Source organism: Mus caroli, chromosome 5 (genome assembly GCF_900094665.2).
Source record: "Mus caroli chromosome 5, CAROLI_EIJ_v1.1, whole genome shotgun sequence".
In the NCBI taxonomy this organism is placed as follows: domain Eukaryota; kingdom Metazoa; phylum Chordata; class Mammalia; order Rodentia; family Muridae; genus Mus; species Mus caroli.
Window position 1 is genome coordinate 140,153,780 of NC_034574.1, and position 20,089 is coordinate 140,173,868.

The following is a 20,089-nucleotide window of genomic DNA, read 5'->3' on the forward strand; positions in this document are numbered from 1 at the left end:
TTTAAGTCACTTCTTGTAGTCATTTCCCAGGTAAACCTTTGCTTTCTGAAAGCAGGCAGCAGAATCCTTGTTGCATGGAGGATGTCTTCTGGGGAAAGGGAATTAATCTTTTCACCATCAGACATATATATGGTCATTCCTGTGTGAGCACACAGGGCACAGCTGGTACACCCCAGTCATGTTATCTGGGCGTGCCTCAGACCTAGTTAATAAGGTAAGAGACCACCTGCTTCAGATTTATTTTGCCCTACCAACAGAATGAGAAAATTTTCCATTTATAATACTTAATTCTACTCATCTTAAGTAAGAATAACAATGTATCCATAGATAGAGATTTGAAAAGTCATGTTTGTATATTTCTTAATAGTATCACACCCATTTATTCTCTCAGAATATATTAAAAATAAATATAATCTTCTTTCAATAGATGCTGTTAACATTTTCTCTTTTGCTTTCTGAAAAACCACCAGTCTAGAGTTTTAAAAATCACAATGACAAATCTAGCCAGTGCTATCTCATATGTAATTGGAAACATTTTTTTTTCATGACTCACTTTGGAAAGGATATTTCAAAAACTGTATTGGAAAAAAAATGACTCTTTTAATTCTGGGTTTAACATGGCAATATTGCAATTAGTGGTCTAACTACCACAGGTAACCATGCATTCCAAACTGTAACACAGAGAAACTGCAGAGTGATTCTTGAGAGCAGTCACTACTGCTGAAAGGAAAGAAAAGAAAGGAGTTCGTGCCTTTGTTACTGGTCCCTTATTACTGAGTGCAGAGAAATAAACACAAGCCCTTCCCAGTGTAATTATATAAACTATCTTGGTTGCATGACAGAGCTCCTATCCTGTTAGATACATACAGAATGGAAGATCTACCTTGATTAAAAAAAAAAAAAGTTCAGAAAAAGTATTTCCTTTTCCAGTTTCCTTTAAAACTTTGATTTATTTTCAAGCCTCGGTTAAAAAATCCCGAGACTTGTGTATAATTTCATGGCCACATGAGGTCCCACTACACCCTCCAAACAAACAAACAAACAAACAAATCCTAACTCCCAAACCAAACAACAGAATGCTGAGCCGAGAAGTCGAGTTTTGTTTTTTAAAAAACACTGGTAAGATGATTTCCACTGTCAATACGAGTCTAAAAGATGTCATTGCTTCTGTTTGTGAGATCCAGTGCAAAGAATTTAAGGAAGGAAATCACTGGCCGCCCTGGACAGTGGAGGCGCTTGGTAGAGGCAGCGTCCTATGAGGAGAAGGCTGCTACACATCGCTGGGAGACCGTGCTCTCTGAGACAACGAGGAAGGGATGCACCCACAGCAAATGAGGCAGAGGGCTTTCTGGATCTCTTGGTTTCTAAAAGCGTAAATGACAGGGTTGATGATGGAATTGTAGGTGGCGGGCAGGAGGGTGGCGTAGGTATAGATCGAGGGGTAGGTGTAATCGGCGATCAAGGAATAGAGGGTGAAAGGCATCCAGCAGGCAGCAAAGGTCCCTAGGATGAGAGCCAGGGTCGAGACCCCTTTCCGGGTAGTCACATAGTGCGATGTAGCCAGGAAGTGGTGCTGCAGGGCTATCTGATGGGCGTGCCTCATCACAATCTTACAAATCTGGATGTAGAGCTGAAGCATCAGAGCAAACATGAAGAGGAAGGAGATGGAGAGGATGGCAGCGTTGTTCTTGGTGAGAGGTCTGACCACGCTGCAGGTGGACTCGTCCCTCAAGCAGTTCCAGCCCATGACGGGCAGCAGCCCCAGGCAAATGGAGGTTCCCCAGAGCATCACTAGCATGACATAGGTAAAGGTGACGGTCCTCTCGGAGTGGTACGTCAGGGCATAATATAGCGAGAGGTAGCGGTCCACAGTGATAGCCAGCAAACTGCAGACAGAGGCAGAGAAAGAGGCGACAATGAGTCCGATGGTAACCAGCTTGGTGGCTTCTGACTGAAGCAGGTACGCAAAAACAAAATTGATGATGAGTCCCAGGCCAGCCAGCAGGTCTGCAAGAGCCAGGCTGCCTATCAGTAGGAACATGGGGGCTCGCAGGCTGGGGCTGTGGAAGATGATAAGGACCACAACGGCATTTTCACAGCAGATGAGGGTTCCTGAGCTGCACAAGACAATGTCCCAAGGGTTGACAACGAGCTCGGGTTCTGACTCCGCAACAGAGCCCTGGGAGGGGACAGCAGCTGAGATGTTCTCTGGAGCACCGGCATCTATACAGTCCCGAGGCAGCCCGCTTAAATTGACCTTCGGGTCTTCGTTCATTTTAATCCCTGTCCTCTTCAACGGAAAGACAGGCTTTTTAATGTTTGGGTACAGTAGGGTGCCAATCCAAGATCATGCAAAACACACAGAGAAAGACAGACAACCCTGGGCTCAGATATCAGTGTCAAAATGCCACGAGCTTCAGGAATTAGAAACAAAAGCTAAAGTCTGCAACCGAAATGCTGTTTGTCTCTGAGGGAAACACGGATCAGGACTCCCGAGGCGGCACATGCACACTCGCACACTTGCCAAAACGCTGAAAACCGACATTGGCTAATTGCATCTCCCATGCCGAAAACCAACAACTGTTTGACATCTGGGCTGCTGAGAGAGCACCGCCCAGCAGCCACAAGTCTGCAGGAGGGTGGAATATTTTAAGGGCCCCAAACTCCCACCCTTCCCAAACATACCTCACGCGCGAGCACACCCCCAAACACACCTCCAGACTCAAACAAAGGGGTGGGGTCCCAGCCTCTCCCATGTGCACTGATCAGAGTGCAAGGGCTACAAAAAGGTAGGTGTGTACCACAGAGGTGCCCAGACAGACAGAGAGAAAGATATGCATGCATTTGGCACCGCTCCCCTAGCAGCGGGGACGCGCAGCCTGCGGGGCAGGGGGTTACCGGGGGTCACCTTGGCACGCCCTGGCCGAGGGGTGGCTCCTTCGGTGCTGCCGAATAGCTCGGGCCACCCGCGTGGCACGTCCGTGGTGGCGCCCGCGGCAGGTGAGCTGCGGCGCTCGCGCCCGGCTCTCCGCCCTGCGCGCTCCCCGCCGGGCGCGCATCCGCGGGAACCCCACGAGGCTGCGCGCGCCCCCGCAGGTCGCAGCTGCGTGAGGGGCGGGAGCCCGCCACCGTGGACGGCCGCCTGCAGCGGTCATGCGGAGACCCACTCGAACGGCTGGAGAGTCTGGCGACCTACTTTGATCCTGTGGCTTTCCTGAGGCGCCCTAGTCCCTGGGGCTCGGCTTCTTAAGCTTTCCCCTAAAGAATTGTAAACGGCCGGGTTTTCGGGATGAACAGGAGGAATGCGGGATAAGCAGGTTAGGGCTGGCGGAGGAGCCTTACAACAGCAAGCGACTCTCTCTCTTAGATTGCAGTTGGCCGGTCTGCAAATTATTGTTCCCTTGGGGACGTTCGCTTAACTGGATAGGAGCTGCTGCTACTTAGATCGCCCAGTTGCACTTATTAGGCACTCTCGGAGCAGTTCGCGAGTGGAAATCATTTAGGGCGTTCTTGCAAAAGCTTCCTTCAGGCACTGGCCCAAACCCAATTCATTTAAGTACCCAAGTGACACTTATTAATTTATTGTTTCCTGTACCTCATCCGCGGAGTCTAGGGTTAAGATCCTGAAGGTTATCTGCCGGAAAAGGACTAGCCTGTGTCTCTCATCCTGGAACCGGATCAGATCTTAAATTTAATCACGCTCTCCAGCCTAAAGGTGGGAGGAGAAAAGTCCTATTTCCGTGTGACCTAAATGTTGTGCAAGGCAAAGGATCCTGAGGACCCTTCATATGGGGTTATCATCAGGTGCATCTGCCTCCCCTGTGTCTCACTGAAATTCCTACTCCAGCCTACCAGGCTCCGAATCTTAGATCTCTTTTTACCCCATGCTTCCCCACCCCAATCCCATTCCCCGCGCGCCGCGCATCCATCAGCGGCTGTCTCTACCGTGTTATGCTCCTGGTACCAAAACCCTCCCTTCACCTCCCTGGTTACAGCCTTCCTGATCTCTCCTCTGCACTTCTGCTAGCTGCCCCTTCCTCCTTTCTCACTAAGGCAACACACTAAACCCGGTGAGACCTTGCCTTAATGCAGCAGATCTGTTCCGCCCAACCTGAGCTCTCACACTGCTTCTGAACTCTCTCCCTGGACATTCTGCTTTGGGACACATGGAGCTGTTTAGTTTTCTGCTGAGTCTTCTCATGTCCCCCAAAAGGCTCCAGGACTCTTTCTGAGTCCTGTATTCCCTGCGGCAACACTTCTGAAACTTGACTTAGAAACCAGCAGTTCTGGGGTTGGGGTCCCGGAGTCAGTCCCAGATGCTGGTGATGCTGACCTGCGGGTCACACTTTAAGAAACAAGGTTCTATGGAGTTTAATAGTCGTGTGCATGGAAAGGAGACATCACTTGCGTCAAGGACCGTTTGAAAGCCTGCGTGAACAAATTCAGGAAGACATAATCTTAGCACTCACAGACACACCCTGGACCAATGGTAAGGCAAAAATCAACATTATCCCAGGTAGCAGGTACTGCTGTGAAGGGATGCTCGTTTCTCTTTTCATTTCTATGTAATAAACGGAAGCATTTTTAGAACAGAGCAATGGGAAATGAGCAATGTGGGGCTGGAGAGGTGGCTCAGTGGTTACATGCTCTGGCTGCTCTTGCAGTGGACCTGGGTTCAGTTCCAGGCGTGTATAAGGTGACTCACAACCATCTGCAACTCCAGTTCCAGGGAATATGACGCCCTCTGCTGGCCTCCTCAAGCATTACACGCACAAGGTACACACAATACAAGTAAACACTTAATATGCATAAAATAAACAGGTCGTTTAAAAAAAAACGGTCAATGGTTTCATATACACAAAAGCAGTTTAACAAAAGACAGCTCAAACCAACTGGTTAAATTTTAGGAGCCTCTCATTGGTTGTACAGTTCTGGAAAAGCAAATTCACAGGACAAGCTGGATGCCCTTCAAGCCAATGGCAACAGCATGCACTTGGATCTTGCTGGCTTAATTTACCCAGCCATGGAGTTTGTCCAAGTTTCCCCCAGAGCTAAGGGTGGAACCTGAATCCAGTCTTACATTGATGGGAGTGTGCCCTGCCCCTAAGCTGTTCCTCAAGCCTGGAGTTCACTCTCTGTGGCACGGTTGGGAAATAAGGAGAAAGAAGTGAGTGGGCAGGGCTGGGCGAAGGCAGCAGCGTGCTGAGGTGTGTGTGGTCCTGTGTTAAAGCCTGAAAGGAGTGGAAAGAAAGAATTGAATAGGCGCATACCTAGCACTGAGACCGTTTGAGGTGCCTGAGCATGGACTCCAACCATCTGGAACTGTAACCCTAATTAAAGTTGCTGTGGTCATGGTATTTTGTTACAACAATAGAAACCTCTTGAACCTCCAGCCTCCTGCCATATAAGACAACTCAGTGACTCCAGGTGGCTGGCAGCAGCTGCACCCCAATTTGCCCATCCCCCTAAAAAACCTTTATCATTTAAAAAAAAACTTTCCAATTTTTAAAATACACACACACACCCCAAAATTAACCAGGCCCAAAGTCATACACCGTAGAGAACATCTATACAGTTATAATATGGAAGTTGTGGCATTTGGCATTCACATGTGAATATGTCTTATACACTTATCCACCACTAGACAAAAACTCCACACAGAATTAGAACTAGAAACATAATTTTCTTTACATCCCCTTTCATAACTTCTGTGCAGTACCACCCAATCCTTCCTCTTCCCTTATATTTAACTTTTCTAAATTTGCATATATTTAATATATTTAAATATACTCTAAATATTATATGTAATGCAGTTTAAGACAAAGAAAAGAGGACTTCTTGCTCCTTGAATGACTGCTGTAACTTAACTTTATTTCAAATTCCGTATTTATTGGTGTGCTTAAGACCTTTGTTACCACAAAGCAGAAATCTAGTTCAAACTAGATTAATGCCTTTTACTGTCTGGCTGTGACAGATCTAGACTAACCCATGGGAAAGAAGTAGAAGCTGCAAGAAGCATTTGTCAGGCAATGGGCAGTTAGTTCCTACCTGATTTATCTCTGCTTGTCTTTGCTTCTCTGCTTGCCAGCATCTCTTTTTTTTTTTCACCTCAGGCTGGTTCTTCCTTGTATTGGAGTCAAGTTGCTCTAGGCAGCCATGAGTTTGCACCTTACCCCGAGGCCATCTTTCTAGCCTGCAGAGAAGAATTCCATGGGGGAAATCATTGTGCCTGTGTGTGTGTGTGTGTGTGTGTGTGTGTGTGTGTTGCCCAGGCCCACATGTATAGAGTCCTGAGATGAATGTCTGCTATAGTTAGAATCATGGACATTCCTCCAAGGATAAATGTGTTAAGCTGTGAAGGATGGGGTGTACTGATATTCCAGCACCCAGGAAATGTTGGCAGGAGGATCAGGGGTTCAAGATCACCATCAGTTAAGGTTTCTATTACTGTAACAAAACACCGTGACCACAGCCACTTAGAAAGGAACGCATTTAATTAGGGGTACAGTTCCAGATGCTTAGAGACCAGGATGGCAGAGTGAAGGCAGGGCAGCAGAGATAGCTCACAAATCAAAAAAAAACAAAAAAACAAAAACAAAAAACAAAAAACAAAAACAAAAAACCAGCTAGTCGGAGGCAGAGAACACTGGGCTGGTGAGGGTCATTTGAAACCTCAAAGCCCACATCTAGTGACATACTTCTCCAACAAGTCCACACCTCCTAATCCTTCCCAAACAGTTCCAACCAACAGGATGGGGAGGGGACCAAGTATGCAGGCATCTGAACTTATTATGGGGGCCATCCTCATTCAAACCACCATACTTAAGAGCTATGGAGAGAGAGACAGAGACAGAGACATACAGAGAGAGACAGAGACAGAGAGAGGCTTGGTTCTGATGGTGACACTTGGGAGGGGGTGTAGCCTGCAGGAGGGCCTTGTGGGAGATGCTCAGCCATTAGGGTCCTTCGTCTGTCTTTGTTCTGCCTCACACATCCACCTTAATGTGCTAACCCCACCTCAGGCTCGAATCAATGGAGCCAAGTAAACATGTGCCGAGCTTCCAAAACTGCAACCCCAAGTACATCTTCTTTCTTGGTAACTTGATCATCTCAGGTATCTTGTTATAAGGATAAAAGGACAACTAATATGATGTTATATGCAAGCTTCCCCAAACAGGAACTTTCCCAGAGAAGGACGGAGGTTGGAAAGTGTAGGTGCCTTCTATAACTTGAGATGGATGGGCAGATTTGGGAGTTTAGCACAGCCTTCAGTAATAAGGGTCATGAAAGAGCTGTCTACAAAGCCGTCTTCTTCATTTACTCTCCACACATTGTAAGACACAGTCGATGGCACCTTCTGTGTGTGACACTTATCGCCTCTTCGTTACCTAGCTTTTTGACCACTTGCTTTATAACACTGGCAAGTTTAAGAACTTCCAGTCTGGTTACAAATTCCTGTGTCACGTGGTGATGGTCCTATCCCCACTTTAACCAGTGTGATACTGATTCTTATATCATGAATCAATCAGGAGCCCTCCTGTGAGGCCTGGTATCTACAACAAGGAGTTAAAAGTCTTTGCGGCATGGGCTGACGCTGCTTCCACTGCTGAGTGGGCTTAAGACACTCTGAACGTGTCTGCCATGGCTCTCTTTCCTTGTGACCCGAGTTTAATAACACTCAGTGGCCTCCTCTCTGTGGTTTGAGGGAGGCGGTTACGTTGAGCGCTTCCTTCTGGAATTGGCACGTTTGTGTGGGCTGTCTTTCTTCTGCCATCGGGGCAGCTTGACTGGAGGAAACGAAGTCTTCTCTGGATGCTGTGATGCTTGGCTTATGTTGGGGACTGCAGAAACCAATGTTACTCCATCCATTCCAGCCAAAGCGTGAGGTAGCATGTCTTGTGACACTTCCCATCCTGGTTTGAAGTGCTGGTGGATGAAGCAGGAAGAGAGGGGTGAGGTAGCAAAGTGCTCTATTCAATTCCTCCAGCAGTGCAAAGTGCAGCTGGGAAGAGTTTCAGCTGTGTTCTTGCCAGTGGTGAAGGGAGAGGGGCCAAGGACCATGGTTTTGTATCTGGGTGATGCTGCCATGGCAGCTTAAGGTTGGGAGATAGGTTTGTGCCTTGTGTGGCAAGAGGGATGGCCCAGTTTAATACTGGATGATTTCACATGTGCGTGTCCTACCCACGTATGAGGTTTACACATACCTGAGTGTACACTGATCGTGTAACATCACCATACCAAGAAAGGTGGGGATCACCCTCTGCTGCAGTTTACTCTCCATAACAGTAAGAGCCCAGAAAAGGAGACACTGGTGTGGATTCCCCAAACTGCCCTTTTGCCGAATATGTTCATTTAAACCAGCCCGTGTCTAGAGGTTTCTATGGTCACTCCACACTGAAAACAAATTTTAAAATATACTTATTTTATTTACACATGTGTCTTGCCTGTATGTATGTCTGTACACCATGTGATACATGCCTGATGCCCGCAGAAGATGCCACCAAGAAGAGAACATCAGAGTCCACTTGGAACAGGGTTTACAGGCGGCTTGTGAGCTGCCATGCGGGTTCTGAGACTCAAACCCTGGTCTTCTGCAAGAGCGGCCAGTGCTCTTAATTGCTAAGCCACCTTGCCAGCCTCATAAGGCAAATATATTTTATCACATGCATACATAAACACACAGAGAGACCTCAGATAAGAGGCAGGTACGTTGAGCTAAACGTATCTGGGTCCCTGAAAACCCAAGGCATTGCTGATTTTTCTCATGGCCCTCAGTTGGATAGAATCTGATTCCTGGGGGCTGCTGGTGGAGATAGTGATTCAGGCTTTACATCTTTTCAAAGCACTCACGGAAGAATGTCTTACAGTTGAACTAGTAGGGAAAGTATTAAAGAGACTTCAGACTCTAAGCAGCCTTTCTTTAAGGAACTTAAAGGTTTTTGTTTCATGCCTTCCAGACTAGGGGCTGTGTAGATGGAACACCCACTGGGCTGGGCTACAGCACAGCCCTTCACGGGAATAAGAGCACAGACATGCTGTGGACGGCATCAGGTGAGTGGCCAGCTGACTACAGCCTGAAGAAAGGATATTAATTTATCCTCAACTCTGGCTTAGTTTGGGGCCTGATTTTCAGCCTTATACACCCTCAAACATCAGTTCTGCCAGCCTTGTGAGTGGCTCATGTTTGAGGAGTCAATTGGTGTGAACACAGTTTCTGCATAATATTTATGCTCTCAAGGAACCAGGTATGAGCAAGGTCGTCATGGCCTTGAGCAGGCAGGCAACTTGCTTTGCTCTCTGTTTGTAAAATGAGAATGTTCACAGCCCCTACCACCTGGGGCTGTGCCCACAGCACACACACACCCAGCCTGGCACACAGCCAAGGCTCTTCCGATGACGGCTGTTGCCACCAGGCTGTGCTGCCTCCCCATTGCCCTGTACAAGTGGAAATGTGAACTCCGCTCTTCAGTTGCACTGACCTGGGCATTCTCCCTGGAATCACTGCTATGAAAATACCCAAATTTCTGGAGACTGTCTATCAACTTGACCTACAAAGAATATCCAGAACTCAAATTTGCCCAGACATTGAAGCTACCAACATATCCTTCGATAAGTGAATGGATAAATAAGTCATGGCCCATACAAGCAGTAGAATATTATTTAGTACTGAAAAGGAAATGAACTATGACATCACAAATGAGGATGTGAGACTCCTAAATGAAAGCAATGTAAAAGGACACATACTGTGGGAACCTATCTATTTTGGCATTCTGGAAATGTTTAAACTGTAGCAGCAAGATGACTAACGGCTGTCTTCCTGGGGCTAGGGAGATGGCACGCAGAGGATTTCCATGCAACGGTGTTCTAGCAGTGGCAACTTACCAGGATGCATTGCTCCAAACTCAACAAGGTGTGAGCTAGAGATGTAGAGAGGTAAGAACATGTCAAGGAAAGTTCATCAAGTATAACAAACACACCAGTCTGGCGGCAGAGAGTGACAGCCTGAGAGGCTGTGTACCCCCTGGGAGCAGGGGGCTGATGGGAACGCTTTGTACCCTTCTGCTCAGTTTTTCTGTGAATCTGAAACTGCTCTAAAATTAGCCTATTAGATAAAGACTAATAGAGGAACAGCATAGGAAATAGATTGAAACAATAAACTAGTGAATGTTCAAATACAAATATTAGCAAGAGGGCTGGTGAGAGGGCTCAGTGTGTAAGAGCACTGACAGCTCTTCCGAAGGTCCTGAGTTCAACTCCCAACAACGACTTAGTAGCTTACAACCACCCATAATGGGATCCAATGGACTCTTCTGGCACTTCTGAAGTCAGCTACAGTGTATTTATGCATAATAATAAATAGATTTTTGGGCAAGCAGGACTGAGTGAGCGGAGTTGACCAGCGGGAGCAGGGCTGACTGGTGAGAGCAAAGGTCCTAAAAAAAAATCAATTTCCAACAATCACATGAAGGCTCACAACCATCTGTACAGCTACAGTGTACTCACATACATAAAATAAATAAATAAATCTTTCAAAAGAACAAATATTAGGAAGAAAGAAATAAAAAGGAAAACATTGCTTCCAGAATCCCCCCTCTCTCTCCCTCTGTCTCTCTCTCTCTCTCTCTCTCTCTCTCACACACACACATACACACATACTCACACACACAAACACACATACACACACTCACACACACATACACACATACATTCACACACACAGTCACACACTCACACATTCATACACTCATACACACATACTCACACACATACTCACACACACAAACACACATTCACACACTCACACTCAGACACATACACATACACATACATTCATTCACACACATTCACACACACACATTCACACACACACTCAGACACACTCAGACACATACACATACATTCATTCACACACATTCACACACACACATTCACACACACACTCAGACACACTCAGACACATACACATACATTCATTCACACACATTCACACACACACATTCACACACACACTCAGACACACTCAGACACATACACATACATTCATTCACACACATTCACACACACACATTCACACACACACTCAGACACACTCAGACACATACACATACATTCATTCACACACACACATTCACACACATTCACACACACACTCAGACACACTCAGACACACACATACACACACACCGACACACATACTCACACACACATGCATACACACATATACACATACTCACACACACATACACACACTCACACACACATATACACATACATTCACACACACACACACTCACACATTCATACACTCATACACACACACTCACACATACATTCACATACACATTCACACACTCACACACACTCAGACACATATACACACATACATTCACACACACACACATTCACACACACACACACCGACACACATACTCACACACACATACTCTCACACACATACTCTCTCTCTCTCACACACACACACACACACACACACACACACACACCCTGCTTACCTGGCTCACTCCATGGTCTTCCCTCCTCCGGTTCTAGCTACCTGCAGCTTATTCTTCATGCACATTAATCACACACTCTCAGTTGGCCAAAGCCCCCATTTAGGGTCCTAATTCCCACAGGAAAGCCCAATTCCTCATGCCATTTTAGCAATCTGAGCCCCTGACTCTCCATCTCTCCTCACCCCATGTCCCTTCCTCCCTGAATCAGACCTTACCCTGGGTATCTTTTCTAAAATGTCAATTATACATGTCCCATGACTGGCACCTTTCTTACTCTGGTCTTTTTCCAAAAGTCCATTTTCTCTTAGGCAGCAGTTCACAACTTGTGAGGTCTTGACCCCTTGAGGGGGTTGAGTGACCCTTTCACAGGGGTCACCTAAAACCATTAGAAAACACAGAAATCTACATTACACTTCATAACAGTAGCACAATTACAGTTCCAAAGTAACAATGAATAATTTAAGGCTGTGGGTCACCACAGCATGGAGCTATATAAAAGGGTCACAGCAATAGGGAGGCTGAGAACCACTGTCCTAGGGAGTCTCATTGTGGCTGCTAGTGTGTTCCCAACATAGAAACCTTCTCTCCACTCTGCTCTTCTCCATAGTTCTATTAACTCAGCTTGTCTTCCTGCCCACCAGTGTACAGACCAACAAAGGCAAGTCGGGATCTTTCTTTAGTGGTTACTTTCACTTCAGTGCCCCAGGACACTGGCTACTGAATAGAAGGCAGCACTGAGCAGAACCAGGCTCTCAAGGAATCTGAGACCCTGGCCCCGACCTGCTGAACTTTAGCATGGTGCCTAAGGACTCTCTGTCAGAGTTAGTCGTGGTGTTGGTAGCACCTGATGTACAGCAGCAACCCTTCTCACTGAGAGTTCTTCTGTCTTTCAGGTAACACTTCTTGGTGCAGAAGATGACACCAATAAACATGATGGTGTGAAGTGTGTATGTCTTAAACTCCTTTGTAACTCATTCAAACACACAAGCCAGATGGAGTGGGGAAAAAGTCCCCAAGGAACAGAATTCCTCTATAGACTTAAATTTTTCAAAACCTACTTTAATAAGGGTCCTTAAACACTTCAACCTCCCTTCTAGCCCATCGATCAAATAGGACAAGGGGGTGTGGACCTGTTAGAAGCAGGTCTTTGGGGTGATTCCAATCTTTGTTGTCAGGATATCAGCAGCCCGGCTCGATCCAGAAGTAACAGAGAGGCATCTCTGAATTGACACAAGTCTGAGGATGAGGCAAGAAGCAGCCAGACTATCAGTAGAAGTTCTTTACCTCGTTTTTCTCTAGGAAGTCACAACAAGCGAATGTCAGTGAAGACCAGAAAGCATTACAAGGCTAACCAATGTAAGAGCATCATCAGTGAAGACCAGGGAAGCATAGCAAGGCAAACCAATGCAAGAGTGGGGTTATATTTATACTTGTTCTAAACATCACATGTCCTCTCAAGAGTCTACTCCAACAAAACATCATATGCTTCACATGTCTGCTTCAGCAAAAGATCTTCTCAAGATAGCTTCCTGAAAAATATCATGTGACACAACTGAGTTTCCTAAAAAAAACTGGACTGGACAGAAATTTCCACTTCACTCCTGCCTTCCCAGAGACTATGGTAGGGAACAAAGTGGATAGTAGAAGTCACAGTGAGACAGACTGTGTGTGGCCAGCGTTATTCTATCTACTTCTGGTTCCTGGGACATTGATGGTGGAAAAAGAGAAACACTGACATCTGTGTTGGTAGATCTTCTGGATGCTTCAAAGATACTGATGGTATGGTCATGTAGGGTGGTGTTCCACTCTGCCAAGACCCAGTGTGGTGGGTTGAGTTAGAATAACTCCATATAGATGCATGTTTGGCCCCCAGTTGATGAACAGTTTGGAAGAATTAAGAAGTGTGGTCTTGTTGGAGTGGATGAGTCATTGGAGGAGGTATGTCACTAGAGGTGGGTTTTGAGGCTTTAAAAGCTCACACCTGACCCACTCTCTTTGTCTCTCTGTCTCTCTGTGACTCTCTCTGTCTCTGTCTCTTTTCTCTGTCCCTCTCTCTCTCCCTCCCTTTTCTGTCTGCTGCCTGCCAACCAGGATGTAACCCTCTCAACTACTACCCCAGTACTACGACTGCCTGTGTGCTTCCATACTCCCCTCCACGATAAAGGACTAACCCTGTGAAACTGTAAGCAGGCCCTAGTTATATACTTTCTTTTATAAGAGTTTTCTTGTCAGAAATGTCTCTTCACAGCAACAGAACACTGACTAAGACAGCCAGGTTTATTAGAATTTCCGTCATCTTCCTCCATGGCCACTAAAAATGCCTTTTCTATTCTTCCTACGATGAATCAGATTAAATGATGTTGAAATAATAACTTCAGCTCAACTTTGGCTCTCGCACATCTGCTCTCCAACTCGTTAAAAGTGTTATTTATGAGCTAATCATCTCCTATTAAAATTAAATGGCATAAAATTTTAATCAGCTCAATTGAATTCACAGCCTTCCCCGATGTATTTATCCAGTTCTCAGAGGAGCCCTGAGAGAGGCCTGTCTCGGTCTCTTTAGATAAGACCCATCCTGCACCAGGCTCTCACCCACAACTATAAAGTGACCATGGGCACAAAGAAAGTGATAACCCCAGGCTCTCGCCCCCTGTCTGTGAATTAAGAAAGAGACACATAGATAGTACCAGCTTCACAGGATGCAATTTGAGATGAAATTAAAGGGTGCAGGACTGAGATCAGCTGACAAGGTGCCTGCCACACAAGCATGACGTCCTAAGCTCACTGCTTGCCCACAAGCACTTGATGCTAAGATGCTATTCCTGAGGACAGCACACACTTTGGTTTTAGGGTACAGACAATCACATTCCAATAGGAATCTTCCTCACTGGTGAGTGTATTTATTGTGGTGGAAGGTATGCAGGATGCAAGAAGGCTATGCCACAGTCTGGGGTGAGTTTCACAGGGCTTTCTGTTTGGATAGTAAGTGGGACCAACATCTGTGAGGGCCTGGAGAGGCATGACTGGTCAGGGGAGAAGGCCAGCTGAGGACTAGTGGTAGCAAAAACTGGCACTTCCTGGAAAGTTCTGTGGTGGCTGGAGATCACCCTAAACCGAGGTGATAAGGGCTTGGTGTGCCATTTGCTACCCACTAACTTTTGAATGTGCACCTCCTACCCCATCCCTGGAGGAAGCATCCAGAGAGGGATACACTACATAGAAGTTACTGGTGGCCAACAGTTGGAACAGCTGGAACATCTGGAAGGATGCATCAGGCCTCGGAGGGCATATGCTGCCTGCTCTGGAAGGTGAGCTCTCAAAGGCTACCATGTCCACTCACCTATCCTCACCTAGGACAGTGAATGCTTCAAGGCCACTCGACTGAATACAGTGTAGATTGCAGTTAAGACTATTATTTCAGAACGGAGGCAGGTAGGCTTGAGATACAAACTATCACTGAGATATTGTCACATTTTAAGGAAAGAAAACATAAGAAAGAACAAAAGGATAAAGATACACATATACATTCATTTTTTTTTGAGACAGGAGCCCTGGCTAGCTTGAACTTGCTGTGTAGACCAGGCTGGCTTCAAACCCAAAGAGATCTGCCTGCCTCTGCCTCCCAAGTGCTGGGATTAAAGGTGTGCACCACCACCACTGTCATTTGTGTGTGTGTGTGTGTGTATAAACAAAATTTTAATTTATTTAAATTTTAATTTTATTTTAACACATGAAACATTGTAAATCTATGTAGTGCTCCATACAATCTTTCAATATGTAAAGTATTAAAATATTTTAAATTCCTATGTTGGAACATTCAAAATCTCTTTTGAAACATGTTATAAATACATATTATATGTAAATATATAATATAAATATTTTACACACACATACACACACAACTTCTTAAGACAAGGTCTTACTCTGTAGCTCTAGCTAGCCTCAAACTTACTATGTAGACCGGGCTGGCCTCGAACTCACACAGATCCACCTCTTTGTGCCTCCTGAGTGCTGATTAAAGATGTAGCCTATGTACATAACCTCACTCTGCTAAAGATACATAGTTTTGAATTTTTAAAAAAATTATTATCTATCTTATGTGTATGAGCACTTGCCTGCATGAAAGTTCATGTTCTACTTGCATACCTGGTGCTTACAGAGGCCAGACAAAGGCTTCAGCTCCCCTGCAACTGGAATTACAGCTGGTTGTGAGGCAGCAGGTGACTGCAGAATATGGAACCCCGGGTCCTCTTCAAGAGCAGCGAGTGCCCTTCATTGCTGAGCCCCTGAAGATGTGTTTCCAAAGAGAGTATTTGAATAGGTTTTGTTATTCTCAAAGATTTTGTGTAAAGGATTACATTGTCTTAGGACACTGGTTCTCAGACTCTGATTTTTGGACTGGGACCCAGCTGGGATTGAGAGCCACCAAAGCTACAAGGCTTGTGGTAACTCGCCTTGAGACAGCACACAGGCACCTGACAAATGACTTCCCACATTGGAAGCCACCAGGACTGGTTGCCCCGCACCGTGGACACAGACTCTGGCAGAGAAGCCAGAGCACATGGTCTGCAGAGATAAGTTTGGTCATCATGAAACTTAGCAGTTTGGCAACAGCTGTGAGCAAAGTTCGTTTGGCATGGTGTCTGCTTTTATTTATCAACAAGGCAGTGGAGGAAGCATCCAGATGAAACCAGTTGCCTCCGATTCTATAAAAGGGAGTCTGTGACCCAGTTTCTCAAAACTGAAATTCAGTTACCTTCCCCTTTTCAAAGCGCTGGCTGTTGCGAGTTCAGGAGGTTCACACATGAAAACGAACGGCGCCAGGACAGACTCGAGAGTTCCTTAGCTGAGGTAACCGATTCTGTTTTTATTTCTCAATATGGGTTCCTCAGCTTGGGCCATGTGTCGATGCCCTGTTCTATTATTAGAACTTTTGAAAAATAAAACTCAAAAAGTCATCCTTTCTACCTAAGAAATTTGTTGGGTTCTGGTTTTTGCTTGTTGGTATAGTATTGTGATAAACTATATGTGACATTAAACTTCCCCACTGTAACTATTTTGTGCTTGCTTGTGGTGTGTGTGTGCATATGTGTGCTTGTGTGGAGGTCAAAGGTCAGCGTCGGGGGCGTTTCATCAGACACTGTGCACCTGATTGATTGATTGATTGATTTAGAGGTGGTGTCTGTCACTTGCTCTCAAGCTCACCGGTCAGGCAAGGCTGGCTAAGCAGCAAGCTCCAGGGATCCACCTGTCTCTGCCTCCCAGTGTTGAGATCTCAAGCGCATGGCACCGAATCGAGCGTTTTCTAAGTGGGTTTCAGAACCGACCTTGGGTCCTAGTGCTTGTACAGTAACAAGCACTGAGCAACTGAGCTGTCTCCTTAGTCCTGTGATGATTCATAAACTCACGCTAAGTGGTTCATGCTGGTGAGCAGCTGTGGCCACCATCCACCTTCCAAATGACACCTCTGTGCTCATTTGCCACAGCGCTTCCTTCCTCAACCACCGGCCTGCTTCTGCTCTAGGAATTTGACCTTGATAGGCCATTATATGTAAAGGTCATAAGACGGGACCTGTCCATTTGTGCTTGAGTTATTTCATTTAGCGTGATTTCCTGTATAGAATGTACCAATGATTCTCTCTTTTTGATGTGTGTGTGTGTGTGTGTGTGTGTGTATATATATATATATATATATATATATATATATATATATATATATATAACTGTGATATGTGTGTATATATATACACACATATCACAGTTTATCATGTTTACATTTTTTTTTTTTTTGGTTTTTTCGAGACAGGGTTTCTCTGTGTAGCCCTGGCTGTCCTGGCACTCACTTTGTAGACCAGGCTGGCCTCGAACTCAGAAATCCGCCTGCCTCTGCCTCCCGAGTGCTGGGACTAAAGGCGTGCGCCACCACGCCCGGCTCATGTTTACATTTTTTAAAATGTAACCTGGAACTGGAGCTGCAGATGGTTGTGAGGCACCATGTGGTTCCTCTGAAAGGAACCCAGGTCCCTGGGCAAGAGCAGCCAGTTCTCTAACCACTGAACAATCTCTCCAGCCTCCCATTTACCACCGTCTTAACTGTTACAAAGTCTGCATCCCGGTTGTGTCGGGGACGTTCGCACTGTCTTGCCGTCATCACCACCTCCTGCCTCTAGAATCCTTGCCATCTTCCCACGCTGAGAATTATAGTCTCACGTTCTTCTCTCCCCTCCCCTCCCCCACTAGCCTCCACCCTTCCCTCTGCCCCTGAGACTGTGACTCATCTGGATACCTTACGTGAGTAGAATCTTACAGTAGCGTCCCTCTACGACTGGCTCACTTCACTTAGTGCCGAGTCCTCGCAGCTCACACACAGGGTGCCACGTGCCAGGATCTCCTTTTGCACAGCAGAGTAATATTCATCCAGTTGTCCTCAGTGGACACTGGGCTTCCTCTACACTTCAGCTGTTACCAACACCACTGCTGTGGTACAGATGTGTAACTAAGAGCAACAGCTTGGGCTGGTGAGATGGCTCAGTGGATAAGAGCACCCGACCGCTCTTCTGAAGGTCCAGAGTTCAAATCCCAGCAACCACATGGTGGCTCACAACCATCTGTAATGAGATCTGGTGCCCTCTTCTGGAGTGTCTGAAGACAGCTACAGTGTACTTACATATAATAAATAAATAAATCTTTAAAAAAAAAAAAAGCGGTGGCCTCAATCAGGGCCACCCGAGAGATGTGGGGTCAGCATCGACAACAGCTCTCAGATCCCTGTTTGAAACATCTATTATGTTCCTGCTGGACCTGGTTTTTCTAACGATTTTATTTTTTGGCACAATCAACTGTATGTAACACCATGCTATTTTGGAAAGACGTCTGCAACTAGAAAGCATTTCTCAGAGTGTTCTTGAGAGGTTCGTTGCCTAGGAACCATTTGATAATCCTCATTGATTTAGCCGATGAAGGAAGCATGCCGGAGTCGCCCATGGCTTAAAACATCCATTTTCGTGCTAGTTCATGAAACTCAAGAGGCCTCTTTTTTTTTTTTTTTCATAGATTGCTCAAATTGGAGAGTCCACGGAGCTGTGTGAGACACTAATATGTTTTAAGAAACTGAAAACATGTATTTGAAACCATTTTCTCTATGCCTGAGTGTTCTCTTTGCACAGAGGGGATTGTGTCTTTGTGATCTGTTGAGAATAATTATTCTGGCAGTTATACTAGAGATGTTTAAGGATAGCATTTGGGTAAGAATTGGGACATGGCTCTGGCATTAGAGCCATCTATGCCTCCCTGGGCAAGTCATCGCCCATGCCAGGTGAGAGTATTGTGGTGCTGTGTCTGCTTTGGGGTCACCCACGCTCCTCTGAGCAGCCTCTGACCTGTGCTCTGTGCGTGAACCCAATGGGCTCATGGCTGGGAAGGCAGACCTTGGTGGAATTATCCTTTGGTCGTCAAGTGCACACTGCATCAGGTGAACGGGTGCTTGCTCACATCTCCCCAGGGAAAGGCTCACAGACACAGAATAACCTGGCAGTTCTGAAGGGGCCCTTGTTAGCAACACACCAGGAGGGCACTCAAAGGGACATTACCAGCACTGCATCCAAGAAGTGTTTCTGGAAGCCCCAACTCTTTAAAGTTGTTAACAGGTATTTAGTACCTGCCTGTCACTTTAAATAACATGAACAAAAGGAGAAAGATGCACACAGAAGTGGGGAATGATGTATTGGACAGGTTAAGAAGGTAACAGAAGCAGCCCACTCCCCATGAGCTAGGATCCCAGTGTCTAAGACCTGCCTGGCGAGGTAATTGCCTTCTTTCTGATGTGGTGGCAAATTAGAATCTTAATTTGCTGCACTTGTGACTATTCATACCCCCTTGCTACAGAAAAGGCAATGAGTTTAATTATGGACTACTGTCTTAGACTGTCCCCAAGGAGAAGGCTAAATAAAACGCACCTGAACGGCATCGCCTTCCGAGGAACCTGCAAATCTTCTGAAATCTGAAACACAACTGCCCTCGAGATTGCACGGGAGATTGTAGCTCTGTTCACTTCAGAGGCTGAGAAAAATCAGCACGGAAGGTGGGAGCCCGGTGGCTTCTGTATTGCCCTCTTGGTTCTTTCTTTGGAAGCGGCCTGGTAATAGTTAACTGTGGGTCTGTATTTGCTCTCCAGATAGATAGGGTCACAGGGCATGGGCCACTGGAAGGAATGAAAACCAGGCTTTAAATGGCTGAGAAAGACAGTTCAAAAAACACAAAGCAATTTGTTGGCTCATGATTTTGGAGGTCTCCATCCATGACCGCCTGGGCCATAGTGAGGCAGAATATTTTGGTGGTAGAACATGGAGAGACACAGTGCCATAACTAACTGTGATCATAAAGGGAGAAAGAGGGGGAAGGGTTGGGGACAAGGTAGATCTGTCTATAATACATCCCCCAGGGATCCACTGCATCCAGGGTAGAGGTCCTGCCCACTACTCCTCACCACCTCTCAGTGATGCTGTTGTGCTGTGAATCCCTCAGAGGATTGACCCACTGATGGATTCAGAGCTGCCATCACCCAGTCACTAATCCCT

At 46.0% G+C, this 20,089-nt stretch overlaps 1 protein-coding gene across 3 annotated transcripts; it reads right to left on the reverse strand.

The window, feature by feature from the left end:
- Positions 1–283: 283 nt before the first annotated feature.
- Positions 284–3,403, reverse strand: Gpr12 (G protein-coupled receptor 12). Of its 3 annotated transcripts, none has more exons than XM_029477677.1 (2): positions 2,909–3,403; positions 284–1,886 (listed from the first exon to the last, which is right to left on the reverse strand). In XM_029477677.1, exon 2 carries the CDS (start codon positions 1,796–1,798, stop codon positions 1,271–1,273), a length of 528 nt encoding a protein of 175 aa, XP_029333537.1. In that variant the 5' UTR covers positions 1,799–1,886; positions 2,909–3,403; the 3' UTR covers positions 284–1,270. The 3 variants fall into 3 exon arrangements, with proteins under 3 accessions (XP_029333537.1, XP_029333536.1, XP_029333538.1); XM_029477676.1 differs by having other exon boundaries at positions 284–2,288; positions 2,899–2,990; XM_029477678.1 differs by having other exon boundaries at positions 329–2,288.
- Positions 3,404–20,089: the final 16,686 nt, after the last annotated feature.